The 22,720-nt window shown below is 35.6% G+C and overlaps 1 protein-coding gene, 2 long non-coding RNA genes and 1 pseudogene across 3 annotated transcripts; 2 read left to right on the top strand and 2 right to left on the bottom strand.

Annotated features, from left to right (window-relative positions):
* Positions 1-3,609: 3,609 nt before the first annotated feature.
* LOC125602016 lies at positions 3,610-4,748 on the bottom strand (annotated as a pseudogene).
* Positions 4,749-9,675: 4,927 nt separating this feature from the next.
* On the top strand, positions 9,676-10,497 carry LOC106434602 (glutathione S-transferase T3-like). The gene has a single exon (XM_013875469.2). It carries the CDS (start codon positions 9,676-9,678, stop codon positions 10,495-10,497), a length of 822 nt encoding a protein of 273 aa, XP_013730923.2.
* Positions 10,498-11,372: 875 nt separating this feature from the next.
* Positions 11,373-20,424, top strand: LOC106421340. The gene is made up of 4 exons (XR_007334547.1): positions 11,373-17,852; positions 17,932-20,063; positions 20,140-20,230; positions 20,300-20,424. It is a non-coding gene; the product is annotated as an uncharacterized LOC106421340 (long non-coding RNA).
* Positions 20,367-20,878, bottom strand: LOC125602015. The gene is made up of 2 exons (XR_007334548.1): positions 20,835-20,878; positions 20,367-20,769 (listed from the first exon to the last, which is right to left on the bottom strand). It is a non-coding gene; the product is annotated as an uncharacterized LOC125602015 (long non-coding RNA).
* Between the last annotated feature and the right edge of the window lie 1,842 nt (positions 20,879-22,720).

The following is a 22,720-nucleotide window of genomic DNA, read 5'->3' as shown; positions in this document are numbered from 1 at the left end:
ATATGATTTCATATCTATAATTATTTATTTTTATAAAACTAATTTTGTATTTATAAAGCATTTTTTTGTATTTTGTATTTATAGAACATTTTTTTGATTTATAAACACTATTTTATTATTTTTTGTATTTATAAAAACTATTTTTAAATATACAAAACGTTTTTTGTACATAAATTCGATTTTTGGATTTATAAAAGATGATTCATATTTATAAAAATATTTATATTTATTAAAACTAATTTTGTATTTATAAAACAATTTTTTGATTTATAAACACTATTTTATTAGTTTTTGTATTTATAAAAACTATTTTTAAATATAAAAAATGTTTTTTGTATATAAATTCGATTTTTGGATTTATAAAAGATGATTTCATATTTTAAAACTAATTTTGTATTTATAAAACATTTTTTGATTTATAAACACTATTTTATTATTTTTTGTATTTATAAAAGCTATTTTGTATTTATAAAAAGATGATTTCATATCTATAAAAATATTTATATTTATAAAACTAATTTTGTATTTATAAAACATTTGTTGATTTATAAACACTATTTTATTATTTTTGTATTTATAAAAACTATTTTATTTTTATAAAAAGATGATTTCATATCTATAAAATATTTATATTTATTAAAACTAATTTTGTATTTATAAAACATTTTTTTTATTTATAAACACTATTTTATTATTTTTTGTATTTATAAAAACTATTTTGTATTTATAAAAAGATGATTTCATATTTATAAAAATATTTATATTTATTAAAACTAATTTTGTATTTATAAAACATTTTTTTGATTTATAAACACTATTTTATTATTTTTTGTATTTATAAAAACTATTTTGTATTTATAAAAAGATGATTTCATATTTATAAAAATATTTATATTTATTATAACTAATTTTGAATTTAAAAAACATTTTTTTTATTTATAAAAGCTATTTTATTATTTTTTGTATTTTAAATATGTTTTCTATTTCAATTTTAATTTTATATTTTCGAATTTCAATTTAAAAAAATAAATTTATATTTTTTTTTTAATTTTGGAAATATTCCGAGGAAGTGTATCCCTCGGGATATTCCGACGACATCTTCCTCGGAATATTCCGAGGACTTTCCGACGAACTTGTGGTCCTCGGAATTTCCTCGGAAATTCATTTCCTCGGAATTCCGTCGGAAATTTCCGAGGGATTTCCGAGGAAAAATGAATTTCCGAGGAGTTATTTCCGAGGACTTTTTTCGTCGGTATGTCGTCGGAATAGCGTTATTCCGACGACATACCGACGATTTTTTCCCTCAGTATGTCGCTGTTTTCTTGTAGTGTAAGAGAATTAGAGATCGGTAAACCAATGTTGGATTCGATCGGATAGAAATTCAACAAAGGTTGTGACAAAAAGAAAACGAAGAAATTCAACAAGGGTCGTGAGGACAATTTAAAACACAAAAACACAATACTTAAAATGACACATTCATTACCGTATTAGGCGAGTGGTTAAAATTTGTAAAGCCACAAAAATTTAGTAAAATATAATCAGCTGATTGATTATCTATGACGATCAACCGATTTTATGGTTCCAAATGGTGACCGACTGCACCGTACTACCGTGAATAATAAATGACTCTAAATGGTGACCGACTATACTATACTACCGTGAATAATAACGAAAATCCTTATATATACTTATGTATTTGTATTTTATATTATTAGAACCGCAACACAGCTGTTTCGTAATTGTTCCGCATGTCATCATTCAAATTTAGAGTATATATATTTTTCTTACAAATATCAATATAACACAAACACAATAAAAGTATACCATCCCGCCCGTAGGGCGGGCCGCCCCTAGTGAGTAATAATACTATTTTTTCAGTATGAGTAATAATACTATTTCTGTTTATGCACACAAGACTGGTATTCCTTCAAGGTTTCTCTTAATTCACTGAAGATAAGAAAGACATTTACTAAGTTTAAGAAAATTAACCTTCTGCTTTTACATTTTTAGGAGAACAACTAGCAGTGGAGCACAATATGCGTAATATGTATACATACATATAGCTTCATGGATAGCTAATAGCTTCCTACTACTACTCGATGATGAGATAGAATAGAATAGATACCCAAACAAGCTCTCCCAAATTTTCATTTTATTTATTTGTTTTTTTACAATAAGTGAAAAATAATAATTATATATTTGTTGAAAACACTAAGTCTGATCTAACCATGGTCCATCAAAAGCAATCATGCAAAACAGAATTTCAAAATTGAAAGAATATGTCGGCCCGTGGGTGAATGACAAAATCGATTGGAGGATGAAGTGCCCCCTAGTATATAACTTGTGTCTTAACAGAGAGTCACGTGTCTTCTGTGCTGCTCACGTGGTTTAATCCTACATAATTGGATCTCGTAGGCTTTCTTTTAGGCAGTGGTGTCTCTAGTCTCTGCTGTTACACACTACAAGCTAGCTTACAGACTTTTAATTGACAGTCCTCTTGGCAACAAACTTTTTCTTTGGCTAATCACTGAACTAGTTTATTGTAACGATCATGTTCTTTGTATATTTGAATGTATATGTAACTATTTACATATCGATTATGCTGGTGGGTGTAATTTGTGAGGGTTTAATGAACATAGTCTACATAGAGGACCGAGCCTCTTGCCAGAAATGTAAATGGTCCGTCTGTGGCCCATACATACACACACAGTGTCTCTACACACAAACCTAAATCCATTTGGCATTTGGGGAACTATGCCAAAGGTTTGTCTTAAACTCACAAATCAAGTTTCCATCAGAAAAAAAAAAATCATAATCTAGTTTACTTTCTTTTCACTTTAAAGCCTCGCTTTACAAATCATGAGTTTGTAACTTAGCATACTCTACTATCATCGTAGATGTAACTTTCAAGACAGTTGTATTCACTTTTTTTGCTTTGACTATAACTATATACCCCAAATACTGCTACCTGGGGGGGGGTTGTTGATAGTGAATGGAGAAAGAGAACAAAGCCTAGAGTACAGAGGATAGAGACATGTGATAGATGCTTAGAGTATTGTACTTATAAAAATCTCTTGCTGGTGCAATTTTTATCTCTTTTTTCCTAGACTTGATAGTCTATGTAATCTTTCCGCACTTTGGTACCTTTCACGTACCATGGTTCGAGATATACTGACATATTATAACATGTGGGCGGAGTGTCTTTGGCTCAGCATTATAGTACTCAAAACACCAAAATAGTGACCAATAGACACACACCATTGATACTTGTTAAAACGAACTTTTTTTTTTTTGGCTCAACATCTACTTTTATTATCCAACATAGTTAGCACCTACATCATAGTTTTAACGAACCTTCTTTAATTTTAACAAATCAATAAACATCATACAAAAAAAAACAAATAAATAAACCACAAAAGTGCGAAAAAAGTCTCTGAAAAACTGCATCATTTCCGAAACTAATAAAACGACAAGATATTAATATCTAGAATTTTTTTTAGAAAAAAATGGCAGATGAAAGAGACAGCTTAAGTAAGCTTCAACGTGAGGAGAGCGTAGATACAGTTATGAGCATCTGTTTCCTTATATCCCACGCGCATTTATTCCTTAGCTTAACGCGTCAACTTGACTCTCTCTTAACTCTCAAACCCCAATAAGGAAACTACACAGTACTAAAAGTAGATGGACTAATACTACTAGCTACTCGATCTGTTGAGTTACGGCCTCTACTAATACCACCGTGCTGATGATGAGTCAACAACGCTCTGTGGTTAGAGCCATTCCCTGTTTTATTTGTTGAGACGAAGCTGAAGAGAAGAAATGGCTAAATATTACAGAACCACCTCTGACTGAACAAACGGGAACGTTAAGAACAGGAGCCACGCTCAGGTTTACACTGTACGATCTCTCCACTCCTCTGTTTCTATACCCTCCTCCGCCCGGGCTGCTTGAGCTCCGTTCAAGGCTCTGAAACACGATCTTCCCCGACGAGTTTAGCCTCGGACTGTCGCTACATGTTTCTTCTCTATCACGAGGCTGCTTCACTAACCTCATCCTCGGCCGAGCGGGAGCGAACGGGTTGGCCGTGATGTTTTGGTTAGCGAGGTGGTTGAGTCTCTCTGCGTCGAGCGATAGCCTCCTCGGGGTGTCCGAGGAGGAGGAAGAAGAAGAGAGGGACATACGTGAAGAAGAAGAGGAGACGGAGAGAGATTCGCTGTCGGAGAGGAGAGGAAGACTGATTAACGAAGAAGCATCAGAAGAAGAAGACGACGACGTTTTGGAGCTCCGGTTTAAAAACTGCTTAAACGACGCCGCAGCCTTGCTGTTTTGAGAGAACCGTTTCAACCCTAACAGCTCTCTCCACTTACGTGGCGCCTTGGGAGAAGAAACCAAGCTACCCTCCTCGCCGGAAGCCTCCGACTCAACTTCCACCACCGCCGTCGTCACGAGTTTACCGTTAGAGAAAAGCTCGTCGGCGGGAAGCATTCCGACAGGAACCTCAGTTCTGAACTCGAACTCTTCCTCCGGAGGAATCAGCTTCTTCATCTCCAACGACGCGGCGGATCCAGAGCTCCGAGCGTTGAAACATCCGTATGCAGAGACAGTCACATTGTTGAAGCAAGTGGAAGCCATCACCGGCGTTCAAGGAAACAGTGTCGCCGTCGTCTCGGCCAGATCTAAAGTACAGAGAGAGTGTTTGCTTTGGAGTTTGTTTTTCGAGAAAATAGACTAGTAAATATACTAGCCTGGTGGCGCGTGTGCATGTCACTCTCGATCAGATTGATTTTGTTTCATTAATCAACTTTTTAGTTACCTTAATACTCTTTTGTTTGTTTTATTACAGAAAAGTATTAGTACTATTTTTTTATATCTTACATGCAATGAAAAAATTCTATAAAAACATCATTATCTTATAAATTTGGAAGTTAAGAGTAAAGCATGAAATCATCGGTGGTATAGAAGATCACGTGATACAAGGGATCAGAATAATAAATAATAAATGCGCCAAATTAGGAAAATAGGATCTGTTAGGAATCGTTTTGACAGTTAGCTTAGTTAGGTATTAACTGCTTTCTTTTCAGCCAAGTTAGGTTTTGCTCTCATCTCTTCTTGATTTAGTAGGATCTTGTCTTTCTAGTATTACCTCCATAACTAGATGTTAATTGCTTTGATTAGAAGAAATGGTATCACGTTTCTAGTTTTTTTTCTTTCTGATTTTAAAGATTGCAACTGGTATTTTGCACAGTCAGGCCACGCATGTTTCTTTAGAGTTACGGATTGTTCTGTGTTTTACACGACATTCAAGAAATTGTTAAGCAGTAGTGGATTAGTACCTAAGCAAACACTACTAGACACCATTTATAAAAATCGTAAAAAATAATTCAAATTAAACCGATTTTTAAACACTAGTTTTACTTACTTTCTCTGCATGTATATATATATACACATTAACACTGACTATTGAGTGGTGCAACGTGTGCGTGTCTCTCCTTTCTGATGTTGTGTCCATTTCAGGATGGACTCAAGACCTACATACATGGTTTAATCGTTGTCCTTTTGGTTGCAGATAATATATCCGTATGCACATGACACCGATCAAAAGTGTTTGTTTTTTCACATGAATTTAAAGGGAATAACATGAAGGTACATAGTTTGTCTCATCACTTCTGAGGTAGAGTTCATGTGGATTCAATGATTTCTACATCTGGGTGTAGCCAATTTGAATGCTCTATTGATTTGCATCATTATGGGATATTGCAGCTGTGGATCCAGACTGCTACTGAAAGCAACTCCTAGTGAAATGATGAATCTACAGCTAGTTAAAATGAATTCATTTCTCTTAATAGCTAAGCTTTTCATCAATACATCCATTAGAGTACCTTTCTGGTTGCTTCAAGAATAGATTTAACTTCACAAATCACGAAATTTGAATATAACATCACTCATTCAGTGGCAGACTGGAGTGAGAGTGGAGAAAGATGAGAGCAGCTTAGAAGAAGATGGTGGACTTTTGGGTTTGCATTGCCATGGAAAATATTAGGGGATTCAATAAAATGCAGGAGATAGTTGATTAAAGTGTTGAGCTTTGCTCTTCATTCTTGACAAAAAAAACAGTGCCAATCTCAAAAGGCTTAATTAAGAAGATCAGATCAGATCAAGTCATTTGTTTCTTTTATAATCTTTTGTCGAAAAAGAAACTCAAATTTAGCTCTTTCTCATTGGCTGATTGATATGCTTGCTATAATTGATAACTATTATATTTCATCTGTTTTATTAATTTTTTAAGTTCATCACATATGTTTAAAAATAAATACATATTTTTGTTTATATTATAAATTATTTTAATTTTCTTTAAACAAAACGAACACTTATAAATTATTTTAATAGTTTATTTATTTTGTCACTTATATTTTTAAACTTGATACTTGCCAATAAAACGCATTAATAAGCCGACGAAAAACGCATTAATAAAAGTTAATTAAAAAAACAACTAAATCCTTTTTTTGGATCTAAAAATCGATAAAACTGATGAAAACTAAGGCCAGCCGCAACGGTGATCCTTAATGGATCCATAGTGCCTAATCCGATGGTTATCGGAATAAAGAAATATTATTTAACCGAAATAATCTAAGGATCAATCCGTAAATAAGGATTTAACGGAGTTGATCCTTAGAGACGTGGCACGTTTTGGTTCGTCCGTCGGCTTTGTCTTTCGTACGTATCAAAAAAAAATTATTCATTGTCGACCAAAGGCGAGGAAAACAAATGTCTCGAGTGAAGGCGATATCAAAGGCGATTCGATCCATCCCGAGAAGAAGGTAAATCGTAGGGTGATTTTGTAGATTTATGCGTCGAGATTTTGTTTTCTTTGTTGTTTTCTCCTCAAATTAGGGTTAGGTTGTGAAGATTCAATCGATTTGTCTTTTAAAATTAGGGTTTCAATCAATTTGGGGTTTTCACTCGATTTAGGGTTTTCAATCGATTTTGTTTTGAAACGATTTGCGGATATTCTCGTTCGATTACAATCTTCTTTGATGTTCTTATTTGTGTTTGCTTACGGTTTATATGTGATTCATGTTTGCTTACGGTTTGTTCAATCCGTGCTCGTTTCTAAAGATCTGTGGTTGTTGTTGTTTATATCATCTTCGTTACTAAATATCTTTGATTTCTTTCAGGTTTAACCAATCATGGGACAAGACTATTCGTACAGCCAGCCTTCTTCGTCAGATGAGTTCGACATGACGTCCCTTATTGAAGCAGAGGCTGCTCTTTACGCGGATGAAGGACAGAGTAGTTTCTCTGTTGGCGAGCCGGTTCGCAACCCACCTGAGGCTGATGATGGCATCCCAACGAGATGTTACTGTGGCAGTGAGGCTGCTATTGCAACATCTTACACGCGAAAAGATCTGATGTTAGGAGTTTTCAAGGCTCCTAAGACAAATGTTGTAGTATAAAAGATTGCCGAACCAGTTCTGAGGGATATCAAAGCACTGAGAATGCAAGTACTCACTTAATCTAAGTGCAACCAATGATTTAGATGGGTTTTAAAACTATGACTAATTAAAAGGAATAACTAAATGATACTTTCTTGACTAAGGGAAAAGAGAACTCATGGGCATAGGGATTAGACCTTGGGTGATCAAGTATCGAACTAAAGATGGCAAATGATCAATCAAACTATCAACCTTAAGCCTAGACACAATTCTAAGCAAGCTCTATGTCTAGATGAATGCTCATTTGCTAACACATCTCAAACATCAAATGTCTTTGGTTGAATAATATGAAAGCAATCATTACTAACAAGTCTATTAGCTATCTTAGCACCTTTAACAACAAATGTCTTTGGCAAAGTATACTAAAAGCCTAGGAGAGTTGTCTCGGGCATTTCATCGAACACCTTTTGGGTGAGAAATGCCTAAGGATCAACAACTGAGTGGCCAACTCAGAAGATGCATTATGATTACTCTACTAGCAAGAAAATATGAATGATCTACACTAAAACATCCTAGCTCTAACCTAATCACCCTTAATCTCCCTAACCCATGAATTCAAAAGGTGATTACTCACTAATCTCCATGATTCCTCTTAAACCCATATTGGATTTCAGATTAACCATGTAGAGAAATAGATAAGAAATCAACAAGAACACAAGAACATAACAAATCAAAATCCAAGAGATGAACTTCTCAAAAGAGTTCTTGTGTATTTCTCAATAGATCAAACGATAAAAGATAATCTGCCACTGGTGGCTACAAAAGATGTTTAAAACATAGGTTTTTGAAATGTAAAACGTGCATAATGAAATGACCAAAAGGCCCTTAAGTAAAATAGAAATCGAGCAGATAATAGGCGCGGAGCGACCTCGGCATGTCGCTCCGACAAGTCGCTCCGGCCTTCGGGAGCGACCTCAGTGGGTCGCTCTGAGAGGTCGCTCCAGGCTTCGCTTCGTGTCGTCTCGCCATAGAGACGCGAGCGACCTCGGGGTGTCGCTTTGGGAGGTCGCTCCGAGAGGGCGTGAGATGCGAGCGACTTCGTGGTGTCGCTCCGGGAGGTCGCTCCGGGCTCGTTCTCGCGTCTCCGAGTGATGAAACCGCGAGCGACTTCTCCCTGTCGCTCTGGTAAGGTCGCTCCAATAGGGAGGTCAGAGCGACTTGGTGGTGTCGCTCCGGACTGGTCGCTCCATGCCTTGCTCGCCCAATGACCACTCTAAACACTCATTTTTGAGCTCCAAATGCACCCAAATGTCTCCAGAAACTCGATGTGGTACTCAAATACCTGATAGAGACATATGTATGCAAAATGCAACCTAAACATGTCTAAATCCTAATCTATATGATGAAAATGTTTATGAATGAATGGATAAAACAATGTAAATATGCAAAGTATCAAGATCCAGGGAGGTTGTACTACACGTGCGAGAATAGAGATGATGGGGGCTGCCACATATGGAAATGGTGGGGATGTGGCAGTCACGGAGGAGGTGTTTGAGGTTCAGAGAGAACTCAGGCTGCTTAAGGAGCAAGGTTTCGAGTGTGATCAGAAGCTGCTTAAGCTACAGAAGACCGTCTGTGAGCTCAAGAAGAAGAAAGAGTCTACAAATGGCTATGCATTGGAAGTTTGTGTAATGGTCTCCGTATTGGTTTTTCTAGGTTTGGCGCTTATGTTTGTCAATGGTACGTATCTCTCTTGAGTTTTTGTTTGTTCTTCATGATATTTTGTAAAACTTATGGCAGTTTGATCTCATGTTTATGCAGGAAGAGCTTCAAAGATGTAAACCAGAGTGTCGAGAAGCTCGAGTCTCTCTTTAGGTACGATACCACAACTGCCTAGTCTCTTTTCTAATAACTATAAACGTATAGTAGTATATTTGTATTTGTATTTGTATACCTCATAAATTGGTTCTAGTTTAGTAGAAGCTAGTTGTTTGATTTCTCTGCATTGGTGGTAAATGCTAGTTAAGTAGAACCTATTTAGTTTGGTTTCTATCTTCCTACCGCCATAGATTTGATTGTTTTAAATGGCTGTTACCGTGATTTGATTGGTGTTTAATGCAAGTAGTTAGCTTTCTACCTTCCTCACTGCTCGGTTTTAATTGGCTTTTAATGTTTGTTAGTTTAATCTCGCCTATTTAACTATCAGTGTTGCTATTAGAGTAACACAGAGCAATCTCTAAACATGGATAAGCAAATTAGTTATGTAAACCTCCGCTTTAGTCAATCTCATACTACAGTGGACCTTGAATCATCCGAACCTTATTGGTTCGGTACCCAAGGTCCTGATGAGTCAGTTCTCGAGTATCCTCTCAACTCTGCTGTCGACACTGGTGCCAAGGAGAGAAGGAAATGGTCTCCGAGGGAGGATAAAATCCTTATTGGTGTTTGGCTTAACACCAGTAAGGATGCGGTGGTGAGCAATGACCAGAAAGCTGGTCGCTTCTGGAAGAGGATCGTCGAGTACTACAATAACTGCCCGCAACTGGTGGGAACAACACCTAGAGAGCTGAATCAGTGCAAGCAGAGGTGGGCTAGGATTAACGAGCAAGTCAGCAAGTTCGCTGGATCATATGACGCGGCTCTGAGGGAGCAGAGAAGTGGTCAAAATGATGATGACGTGATGAAAGCTGCTCTAGAGTACTTCTTCAATCGTCACGGGACCAAGTTTGTCATGGAACATGCATGGAGGGAGTTGAGGCATGACCATAAATGGGCCTCCACCTATGTGGGTAAGGACGGTGGAAAGGAAAAGCGGAAACAAGTTGATATAGAAGATGAAGTGGGAGAACCAGAGAGTAGACCTATAGGGATCAATACTTCTAAAGCTGCTGCTAAGAAGAAGAAGAATGGTAAAGAAGAGTCGTTGTCACAGATTCAGGCCATAATAGAAATGAAAGCAAAAATGTCAAAACAGAAGTTGCTTGAACGTCTACTTAGCAAAAAAGACCCACTCACTGAGATGGAAACATCTCTTAAGCTCAAACTCATGTTTGAGATGTTATGAGGTTAGGTTGCATAGTTAGCGTTCGTATTCAACCTATGTGTCGAGTAGTTACATGTTGTTTGATTGCATAGTTAGCTGTATTGAACCTATGTGTGGAGCAAAAGTAATAATTCTTGTCTTTCTTTCAGTTTAATGTGTTGAGCAAAACGGATCTAATTGAACATATTTGGAACAAATTTGGTGATAAATATTAATAAGTCTTGTATCTTTTTATTGAATCATAAATAATAAATAAAAATTTAAATTTCACTTTTAAAAAAAAATAATTTATTTATTCCTAAGGATTTTAAATTAAGTATCACCATTGCACACACTTTTTCTCGACTATGATTCTTAACTATTCAAAAAAAGAAAAGAAATAGTATTCTAATCCTAAGGACTCTTGAGACAGTACCACCATTGCACATGCTCTAAGAGCACGATTATCGCTCGTCCCAAAGCCCGTCCTTATTAATATTGGGTCGATAAATAAATCAAAAAGGCCGAATAACATTGACAACGGACCTTAATTTAGGACGTTCGGCTTCGTCCTTACGAGGGACGTGGCAGCATTCAATTGGGAGTCGAAATAGGGTTGGGAAAAATCGCACGGCGTTATTTTTTTTCACCCTTCTCCCGATTTTCTCATCTCTCTCTCTTCTCCGGAGATTTCAACGACGAATTAACATCCCCAATCGATCTGCTGCCTCATCGACGCTGCTTCGCCGATTCAAACCCAAACGAGGTATGTGTTCCTCCTTCTTCATCGGATTTAGATAATTTTGTTGTGGTTGACGATTTGTATCCTCCGTTTCTGGGATCCGTCATGGCGATAGCTCCGCCGGAGATTTGAAGGACGAATCGACATCCCCAATTGATCTGCTGCCTCATCGACTCTTCTCCACCGATTCAAACCTAATCGAGGTATGTGTTCCTCATCCTTCATGGGACTGTCGTTTGTGATTGTAAATGAAATAGAGTAACGGTTTTGTTAATTTTGAATACGTCTTCCTTGCATGCTTAGGTAATATTTAGCAATTTACTTGTACAAACGCCTTGATGCTTGATGCTTGATGGTTGATTTTAGTAAGAAAATTAGATGGCCTTCATGGTTGATTTCATTGAGGATCATTCGAATTCCTGTTATTGATTCAAATGATAAAGTATTGTGTTTTGAATACGTCTTCCTTCCTTATATATTGATTCTTCATTTCTGGAAAAAAAATTTGTGTTTTGTTTTCTGTGTATATTGTATCAAGAATTGCATATGATTATTTGATAATTATCGTTTCTACGTTACAAATAGAGTTTCATCTATATATTGCAACCGATTATTTAGAGACTCTCGTTTCTATTGAGTCTGGTTATTTAGAGTTAATGTTAGACTTAGTTCGATTGAAACCAAATAAACTTTCAATTTAATGAGGTAGTAAAAAGTACAGTTGATAGGTTTAGTGTTGTTGTTTCTGTAATAACTTTTGATAAGACCTTGGTGGTTTATGGTTAGTCATAATGTGGCTTACTTACCACACTTTAAATTTTGTCTATTAAACCCCAACCATACTTCTATAATCGACACAATCTACTCAAGCTATAATATTATCCCCGTTCTCCAGTACAATACCTCTTCTCTTTCGTTATTGGTATGGCTTCGAACTATCCATATTCACAGTCTTCTAGTTATATAGGACTTCTAAACAGCCAAAACCAACCTCCTAACCATGAAAACTACCCTTATGGAAGTTTTCATTCTAGTGTCAACCTAGGAGCATCAGAAATCCCCCCATTCAGTTCCCAACAACCTGAGGTGCCATCTCAACCAGGAGTCACACCAGTGGAGCGAAGGGAGAGAAAGAAATGGACGCCTGCTATGGACGAGGTTCTGATAAGTGGCTGGCTGAACACATCTAAGGATGTGGTTGTTGGAAACGATCAAAATGCACGGACTTTCTGGTTACGTGTTGAGGCGTATTACAAAGCTAGTCTACCGGGTGGTGTGATGTCAGAGCCTCTCCATTGTAAGCAGAGGTGGCATAAGATCAACGACTTGACGAACAAGTTCTGCGGTGCATTCGCAGCAGCAGAGAGACAAATGACTTCTGGACAGAACGACACTGATCTTCTCAAGTTGGCTCATCAAATTTTCTATGCTGATCACAAAATGAAATTCAATCTTGAGCATGCCTGGTGTGTGTTAAGGCATGAACAGAAATGGATTAGCCTTAACACTTGTAAACCCACGGGAAGTTCAAAGAGAAAATCTGCTGCGGAAAGTTCCCAAGCGAATGTTGTTGATAGTGAGACCTGACCTGAAGGTATCAAGGCTGCTAAAGCTAAAAAGACTAATGGTCACGGGAGGTCTATGGCTGAGGTTACCACCATTTGGGAAAGGAGGAAGGAATATTTGGCGATGAAGGAGAAACTTTCAAAGCTGGCCATTCTAGACACACTGCTCGCTAGAAATGAACCCCTTAGTGAGGCTGAAGAAGTGGTAAAGAATAAGTTTCTAGCCGCTTATTTCTGAGAACTATTCCCTAGCTATGTTTTAAATTTAAAAATTATGTCCTAAGTTATTTGTTTTATCTTTAAATTTCGTTCTATGTCTTCAACTTGATGAATGTACTCCCTGTTTATGGCATTTTACTATCGTTATTAATGAATCAGTTATGTTAATCCTGCCTATGTCTTGTTTACTTCCGCTTATTTCACTTATTAATGAATCATTTTGAAATCCTGTTTTGTGGTTATGTTAAGCTTGTATATGTATTAACCTTATCAATTTTTTTTTGCAGGTTAAGTAAACATGGGACTTGATTACAGCTACTCTCAGCCTTCCTCATCTGAGGCGTACGGTGACAATGCAGCTGACAGTGGGTTCAGCGAAACAGAAGAGCTTATTCGTCAGGACCAAGCTGAGCTTGACACACAGCAAACGACGGTTCAGTTCCCTCCTCAACCCGAGGTAGAGTTCGGATTCCCTCAAACATGTTACTGCGGTGCGCGTCCACTTCTTGCAACATCTCTGAGTAGAAACAATCAAGGGAGATTATACTATACGTGTGCGAATGTAGATGATGGTGATTGCCATGTATGGAAATGGTGGGACCAAGCTGTAATGGAGGAGATGAGAGCCCGAGATTCTCACACACTTCAGTTGGCTGAGAAGGTTGATTATCTTGCCGGTATGAGTGACTACGGGACAGAGCTTAACCTTCTTAAGGATCACCAATACGAGACTGAGCAAAAACTGGTGAGGCTAGATAAGATCGTGTCCGACATAGGTAATAAGAAATCAACCTCTTCCTTTGGCTTTGGCTTTCAATACGTTGTAGGTCTACTCGTGATTGTGGTAGTCATAATAGGCTGCTTAATGGTTCGTTAGTCATGGTCTCGTCTATATTACATGATCTAGGATGTATTATGGATTATGTGTAATGTGTAATGTTAAGCTTATGTAATGACTTTGTACTGAATTTGTAGCCTTATGTAATGACTTAATTGGCGTTATGTGTAATGTATCAAGTTTGAATTATTTATGTGTAATGCATGTGGCTTTTGGTTTGATCCCGTGACTTACCTATACTACCGACATCTCCTTCCTCTCAATATGATCCCGTGACTTTGTACTGACATCCACCATCCCCTCTTTGCTATCCCGTGAGTTTACAGCAGTCAGTAAATACAAAAATGCACCACTTCTCAAATCCTATAAGTAGAAGTGTGCGTTTATTTCTTTGAAAATCACCACTTCTCAATCTATTCTCAAAACAATTTCTCTCTTTTAAAAATTGTTTATGGCATCTTCTTCCCATTATCATTATCATAATGATGATGATGATGATAATGAATTTGAAACTCTAGTTGAAGAATGCTTTCAAATCCCTGATAATATTCCCGAACCAAAAGAGAGAAAAAAACGCATTTATATCGAGAGAAACCGGGAAAAAGGTCACATTCAGCTTTGGAATAATTACTTTTCTGAAACTCCAACATATCCTCCTAATATTTTCCGTCGGCGATTTCGAATGACCAAACCATTGTTCTTGCGTATTGTGCATCGTCTCGCTACAGAAGTAGAGTATTTTTAACAATGCGAAGATGCTGTCGGACGGGCTAGTCTATCTCTGCTCCAAAAATGTACCGCTGCAATTCGTCAATTGGCGTATGGTGGTGGGTCTGATACAGTTGACGAGTATGTACGAATTGGTGAAACTACAGCTCGGAAATGTTTGTATCAATTTACTGCCGGAATTGTCCAGTTGTTTGGCGATGAATATCTTAGACGTCCCACCCCGGAGGATCTGGAAAGACTACTCCATATTGGAGAAGAACGTGGATTTCCAGGGATGGTTGGAAGCATCGATTGCATGCATTTGCAGTGGAAGAATTGCCCCACCGCTTGGAAAGGTATGTATTCACGAGGAACCGGAAAACCAACAATTGTGTTGGAGGCGGTAGCTTCACATGACCTCTGGATATGGCACGCGTTTTTTGGAGCTCCAGGTACTATGAACGATCTTAATATTCTTGACCGTTCACCTGTTTTTGATGAAATTATAAACGGAAACGCTCTGGAAGTCAATTTCTATGTCAACGGAACTGATTACCATTTGGGTTACTATCTGGCGGATGGTATTTATCTCAAATGGGCTACTTTTATTCAATCTATCTGACTCCTGCAAGGTCCAAAAAATAGTTTATTTGCTAAAAAACAAGAAGCCGTGCGAATAGATGTTGAGCGCGCCTTCGGAGTTCTGCAAGCAAGATTCGCAGTTGTTAGAAATCCATCTAATTTATGGGATAAAAATAAAATAGAAAATATTATGAAAGCATGTATAATACTTCATAATATGATTGTCGAAAATGAACGAGGTTCATACACTCAGCACGCTTCAGAATTTCAACAAGGACAAGATGTGGATCCTACATTTGTAGTCAGGAGGAGTACAAATCTCGGTACTATATTGGGTCGTCGAGCATAAGTTCGGGATAAACAAAGCCATCAACAATTAAAAAAAGATTTGATTGAAAATATATGGGATAAATTTGGAAATCTCCTGAATAACTACAATGTTTAGAAAAATTTGGACGGAAAAATAACTAAATAAAATGTATGTTCCTGTTTTTTTCATGTTTGTAATTTTTTTTCCAACTTTGTAATTTTCTCATATTTTCAGTTTTAATAATGTTTTATATGTTTTATTTTAAATTTTCCTTTTATATGTCATTACTTACTTAAATAAATAATTATTTAGCTAAGAAACTTTAGAAAGTCCTACCAATAATCTAATTATTGACAATTGTCCTTAACTATTGTCCTTAACCACAAAATCTAACCTATACTAAAAGGAGGATATATTGATCAGAGAGGATGTCCACGTCGGACAATAAAATCTACCAATCAGGGATCACTTTCATGCCATGTCACTTAATTATTGTGTCCAATTGAACTGGACGAAAATACGTGGAATTATCGACTCTTCACCTTCATCGTCTCCACAATTGTTATCATTCTGCCGTCTGTAGTTAACTTCACCTCCACCTTTTTACATTTACTTCTTTTTATTAATCTTTGCAACGGCAAAGACGTTTACAATCCGACTCCACTCCTTTCTCTCTTTAAATAAACTTTTTCGCTCAAACATAGCTTCAACCACACCAAACAATGGCTATGAAATCTGAGAACCCCGACGGCGAGGCTCCGCTGAACTAACAAAATAAGATGACATCCCCTGAAATTGCAACCACCTACTATCAGGGCCAAATCTATAGCAGCAAGGATGCTATCGGAGCTGTGATTAAAGATCTGGGTTGAATGGTAAGCTTAAATCATAGATTAGGGTTCCAAATCTATGTTAGTTAGGTGACTTGAGGTTCAATATTTTGGACTCTGCTGGTATTGAGACCGAAGTTTCTTTTTTTTTTTTTAGACCGAAGTTTCTTCTGGTACTATTCTTGGGAGAACCACATCTATGACTGCTAATGTTCTTGCAAGGACTCAGTTTGCAGTTCTTATTATCGACGTTCTAACCTATACTAAAAGGAGGATATATTGATCAGAGAGGATGTCCACGTCGGACAATAAAATCTACCAATCAGGGATCACTTTCATGCCATGTCACTTAATTATTGTGTCCAATTGAACTGGACGAAAATACGTGGAATTATCGACTCTTCACCTTCATCGTCTCCACAATTGTTATCATTCTGCCGTCTGTAGTTAACTTCACCTCCACCTTTTTACATTTACTTCTTTTTATTAATCTTTGCAACGGCAAAGACGTTTACAATCCGACTCCACTCCTTTCTCTCTTTAAATAAACTTTTTCGCTCAAACATAGCTTCAACCACAACAAACAATGGCTATGAAATCTGAGAACCCCGACGGCGAGGCTCCGCTGAACTAACAAAATAAGATGACATCCCCTGAAATTGCAACCACCTACTATCAGGGCCAAATCTATAGCAGCAAGGATGCTATCGGAGCTGTGATTAAAGATCTGGGTTGAATGGTAAGCTTAAATCATAGATTAGGGTTCCAAATCTATGTTAGTTAGGTGACTTGAGGTTCAATATTTTGGACTCTGCTGGTATTGAGACCGAAGTTTCTTTTTTTTTTTTTAGACCGAAGTTTCTTCTGGTACTATTCTTGGGAGAACCACATCTATGACTGCTAATGTTCTTGCAAGGACTCAGTTTGCAGTTCTTATTATCGACGTGAGGTGAGAGTTTTTTTTTACTCTCAAGTTGCAATCGACTAAGCTGTTGTTAGTGCTTTATTCATATTCTTGTGTTCATGTTTTTTTGTAGTGTGGGTTTGCATCCGTTGGATTTGGAAGTTGGTAAATGGCTGAGCAAGCATGCGCCACAAATTAAGCCTATAGTAGTGATGAACAAATCGGAGTCTATTGGTGAATCTCTTGCTGAAGTTGCTTATGAGGCTCTTGCGCTTGGATTCGGTGAGCCTACTGCTATCTCGGCTGAGACAGGACTTGGGATGACAGCACTTAATGAAGTTCTCCATCCTTTACTAGAGGATTACATGGTCCAAACCTTAAACGGAAATAAAACTGTGTCAAGAATCACTTGACTAGAAGAAGGTGCTTCTTTGTTTTCTCTCTTTAGTGATGAACTTTATAGTCGTATATTCAGATAGATGTACTCAAGATGATGTTCCAAGTGATGAGAACCTCTCTGAAGAAGATGAGTCCAAGTTGCCATTGCAGTTAGCTATTGTGGGTAGGCCTAACGTTGGGAAATCAACATTGCTAAATGCATTGTTGGAAGAAGAGCGTGTGTTGGTGGGTCCAGAAGCTGGTCTCACTAGAGATGCTGTGAGAGTTCAATACGAGTTTCAGGGCAGGACTGTCTATATGGTACGTTTACAGATTCTCATTAGCTGGACATGCCTCACAAATTCACTTTGTTTGATGTTTATGTTGGATGTTTGTTAAGGTTGACACTGCTGGTTGGTTAGAGAGAACAGAGCGAGACAAAGGACCAGCGTCTTTAAGTATCATGCAGTCAAGAAAGAGTCTGATGCGTGCACATATTGTCGCTTTAGTTCTCGATGCTGAAGAGGTTCTGTCATATTCAAACATAGTTGCCTTCTTTCTGTTGCAAAACTAAAGCGATGACATGTTTTTTGTTCCAGATCATAAAATCTCAACGCAGTATGGCACATTCAGAAGTAGTTATAGCTAAACGGGCTGTAGAAGAAGGACGTGGTTTAGTCGTTATCGTTAACAAAATGGATTGTCTAGGAGGGAAACAAAACTCTGAGATGTACAAGAAAATCAAAGAAGCTGTTCCCATTGAAGTTCAGGCAGTTATTCCACAGGTTATCTGATCTGTCATTACTCCTTAGTAATAATTGAAAGAAAGAAACCGATCTTTTGTGAACTCTTGAGGTTCTTGAGCGATGAGAAACATAATGTTTTGGTTACAGATTACAGGAATACCTGTTGTGTTCACCTCTGCATTAGAGGGAAGAGGACGTTTACAAGTAATGAACGAAGTCAATGGCACATACACGAGATGGTGCTCTAGACTTTCATTGGTCGCCTCAACCGCTGGTTAATTAAGGATGATGGAATCACAAAGATATTATATCAATCATTAATATCCTGTTAAATAATTGTAACTTACATATCCCATAGAAATTCATAGTCTATTAACATTAGAAATGAGAAACTCGAGTTTGAACTAATATGTGAAATCATATTTACCTTCCCCAATACTAAGGTTGGGTACTTTATCCGATATCCAAAACCGCATTCGAATTTGATCCAAAAACTCGAACCGGAATCCAAATTGAAGTAATAAAATACCCGAATGGATATTGAGTTAGGAAAGATTAGATACCAAAATCCAAACGGATAATATCCGAACCCGAATGGATATCCAAAGATTATCAAAGATATGTATACTTAACCTTATATTTTTAGTTTATTTCTTTTATTTTATTCAAAATAATTATATTAATGCTACATATAAGTTTATATCAGATAATCCCACTATATAAAAGCTACTAATTTTGGATGTTATAAAGGATGCCACATAGGCAAAATATTCTCAGCCATTCATTCTGCCACGTCACTGGTAACCCAGACCAACAAATCGTAATTGCAGCCCAGCCCGTTAACCGGTTTCGCTCACGAAATTGCTGTCTCCGTCTCTTTGCTGTTGGGCCAGATTAAAAAATTTTCCAGCCCATTCCATTACTTATTTCAACTGTCAAACTATTTTCTTTTGCATTTTCTATTATTTCAGACAATTTTTTATTTCAACTGTTTTCTATAACAATGTGCAAACCGCCTAAGTTCCCTTTGATCTTAAAATAGTACGCCCAAGATAACAAAATCCCCTCATTTCACACACAGTCCCTGTAAATTTCTATAAAAAAAACTAAATTCTACTATCAAACCCACCCAACAAATTTACTACTACCACCTATAATTATGGCCCGGCCTACTTAAACTTTAAAAAAAACCATGACAATACTTAAAAAAAACACACCCTAACTATGTTCACTTCAAAAAAAAAAATTTAAACAAAATTGCCAAAAAAATACTAATTCTCATTCTTATCTATGTAGCACATGCACCACAAGATCAAAGCAATTAGGACAACACTCTCGAACCTCATCCAATAATCGTTAGGATCCTTAGGGTCTGGCCCATCACAAATCACAAAAATAAAGATGCTTTCCTAGGGACAACTTTCATATGTCTTGACATCCAGGTTTGTCTAAAATTCATATTTTTAATTATTCCAACTATATTTCAAATGATTGCTTCTAACCACTAAACAGGAACAAAAAATAGAGGGGAAGGTACCTATTTCTACGTCTGACACAATGTACCAACGCTTCGAAGAAGGGAAAATTTATCACATTAGATATTTTAATCTCCTCCCCAATAACCAACGTTACAGGCTTACCGATCAACCATACATAATCAATATCAAAGAAACAACAACTATTACACTGATTCAAGAAAACATTGCACCGATTCCTTCATACATATTCCGGCCACAACGCTACACCCAGTTGATCAGCTTAGCAAGTGAAACCAACTTCCTACCAGGTAAAAAAAAAACAAAAACTCTCTCACACAAAAATAAATCCTAATTTTTTTCTAAACAACCAAATTATTCCTACAGATGTTGTTGGCCGCATTTGCCTCATCCAAGGAAGTGATTTATATAACCACTACACAGATTCAAAAATCATCATTGGATTACGTTTAGACAGGTACAAACTTTTTATTAAGTAATAATTGGTTTACAACTAAACAAAATCTAATACAATAATTATTTGTAGATCGAAATTGGTACGTCTAACTTTATGGGACAAGGAGGCATCTAATTTCAGGGAGTTAAATCGCATATCAACAAGGAAAAAACAAGTCGTAATCATCACAAGTATCATTCCACGGATACATGAAGGTAATAAACTAAACATAAACTTTACAAAAAACTAAATGCTAACAAATATTTGCCTTTTTCAGAAAACCTATCACTCACAGCAACACCTGGAACGCGCTTCTACTTTAACAACGAAATTGATATCATTCAACGCTTCCAAAAGAGGAATAAACTGCTATCTTAAGCCTCATAGCAAACACCACCAGTCAACTTTTAAAACATTTACGTTACCACTTCCTACATCAATTAAATTGTCACACACAAAGATTATTTTCTCATTCAAATATCGAATTCCTCAAAACTATTTATTATTCATACTTACAGTTGTTTTTTAAAAAAAAATGATCACCGTTTCGAACTTCTCCCCTGTATAAAAAAACAAAACTTAACTTATCCTTTCAGAAACCAAAAAACACACAATTTTAATTCACCTGATTTTTATTAAACATGTAATCCGCGCGCAGCGCGGACGCCGGCCCTAGTATATATAATTATGGATTGTTATTCACTTAAAAAACATGTCAAGCTTTGTTTTGTGCATTAACAAAAATTGTATCCAAAATTTCAATTATAATAACCAAATTAGTGTCTTTTTAAAAGAAAATTATCTTCAAAATTATTAATCATTTATTCTATTAAACTTTTAAAAAAAACCAGTTTAGTTAAAGGTATATTTTTAAATACTAAAAACCTTGAGCAATGAATATTTTCTTTTAAAAAATCTAAATATTCAAACCCGATCCAAAATAACAGAATCCGAACTAAAAAACCCAAACCAGATTCGAAGAATAAAAATAACCAAACGGATTTTATATTTCTATACCGAAATACTCAAAAATTCAAAATATCTGATCCGAACCCGAACGGATAGCCAAACATCCACCCTTACCCAATCCCATTAGATGAATATATAAAAATATACAACAAAGAAAAATTAACTAATCTTAAATACTCAAAGTGTTAAAGACAACAAATTAACAAACACACGTATTTTCAGCTTAAGAAAACAAACTTAAATTAAAAGAAAATAAAGTACAAAAAATTTGAAAATAAATTTTATCACTTCAATGTAACTAAGAACAATTTTCAGTTACTTAATAATAAATTTAACTAATAAAATTCAAAAACTAAACATTATTTATATTAGTTTATCAGTGAACTATTTCTAAATTATAAAAATTAAAACATTTTTGATAAAGAAAACGTAAGAGAGGAAATAAAACCGTCTTCCTCTCCCCAACAGTCCATTTCATGTTCTGTAGCCTTCATACTAGAGTTTTAGGCGAATGAACAAATAAATAATTACAAGATGATAATCCACGCTTTGTGCGGAATAATATTTTTTTTTGAATATGTTGTATTTAAATATTATAAATAATTCATATTTTGTTATCAATCACTTTTTTTACAATTGATTAGGGATAGCATTCGGGTATCATTTGGTTCGGTTAGGTATTGTTCGGATCTTTGCGGGTTTAGTTCAAATTTTTGCATGTTCAGTTTAGGTTTAGGTTAGAATAACTCATTTATTTTTATTTTTAAAGTAAAGTTTATATATACTTTAAATTTCTAAAATTCTAAAAATAAAAATAATGTATAGCATATAAATTTGAATAATGTATGTTAAAATATTTAGACTTGACATAAATATTAGTTTAACTTAAATATTCGTATAGAAAATCAAGTGATATTTTCAGTATTTTTGGTATTTTGAGTAACGTTTATCTACTTTAAACATATAGTTTTAACTATTTTTTATATTTTTAAGTATTTTAGACAATTTAAAAACATATTATGTATTTTGTATATTCTTTTAGATATTAAAATTGAAAATAATTTAATATATTTAAGTATATAAATTTGGTTCAAATAAACTCAGATACCTGAAATATTTCGGTTCAGATCGGGTTTAGATACCAAAATTTTCGGATTGAATTTGGTTAGGTTATTTGGATTCGGAATTTTACGCAACCTTATACTTTTTATTGTAACATAATTTTAAACGAAACTGGTGATGGTTCATATTCATTTTGAATATGCAACAATTTTTAAACCAAAACACTTTCTACTCTGTATGTGGTCCATTTAGTTAATCATTATTGTTCAAGACCCATTAAAAAAACGATGAGCTGAACTAAAAAAAATGTTACCAATAATCATAATTTTTTAAATGTGAGACTTTTAACTATTTTTAATAATTTATAGTTGTTTTAAAAATTTTGAAATATAACATATAAGAAAAAATATAATTTTTATTTATATATTTAATGTAATATATAAAACATTTATTATATATTTAATATATATAATTATATAA

Source organism: Brassica napus, unplaced genomic scaffold (genome assembly GCF_020379485.1).
Source record: "Brassica napus cultivar Da-Ae unplaced genomic scaffold, Da-Ae ScsIHWf_2718;HRSCAF=3482, whole genome shotgun sequence".
NCBI lineage: Eukaryota > Viridiplantae > Streptophyta > Magnoliopsida > Brassicales > Brassicaceae > Brassica > Brassica napus.
Note: the sequence above shows the minus strand (reverse complement) of the source record. Positions and strands in the feature narration are given on the sequence as shown.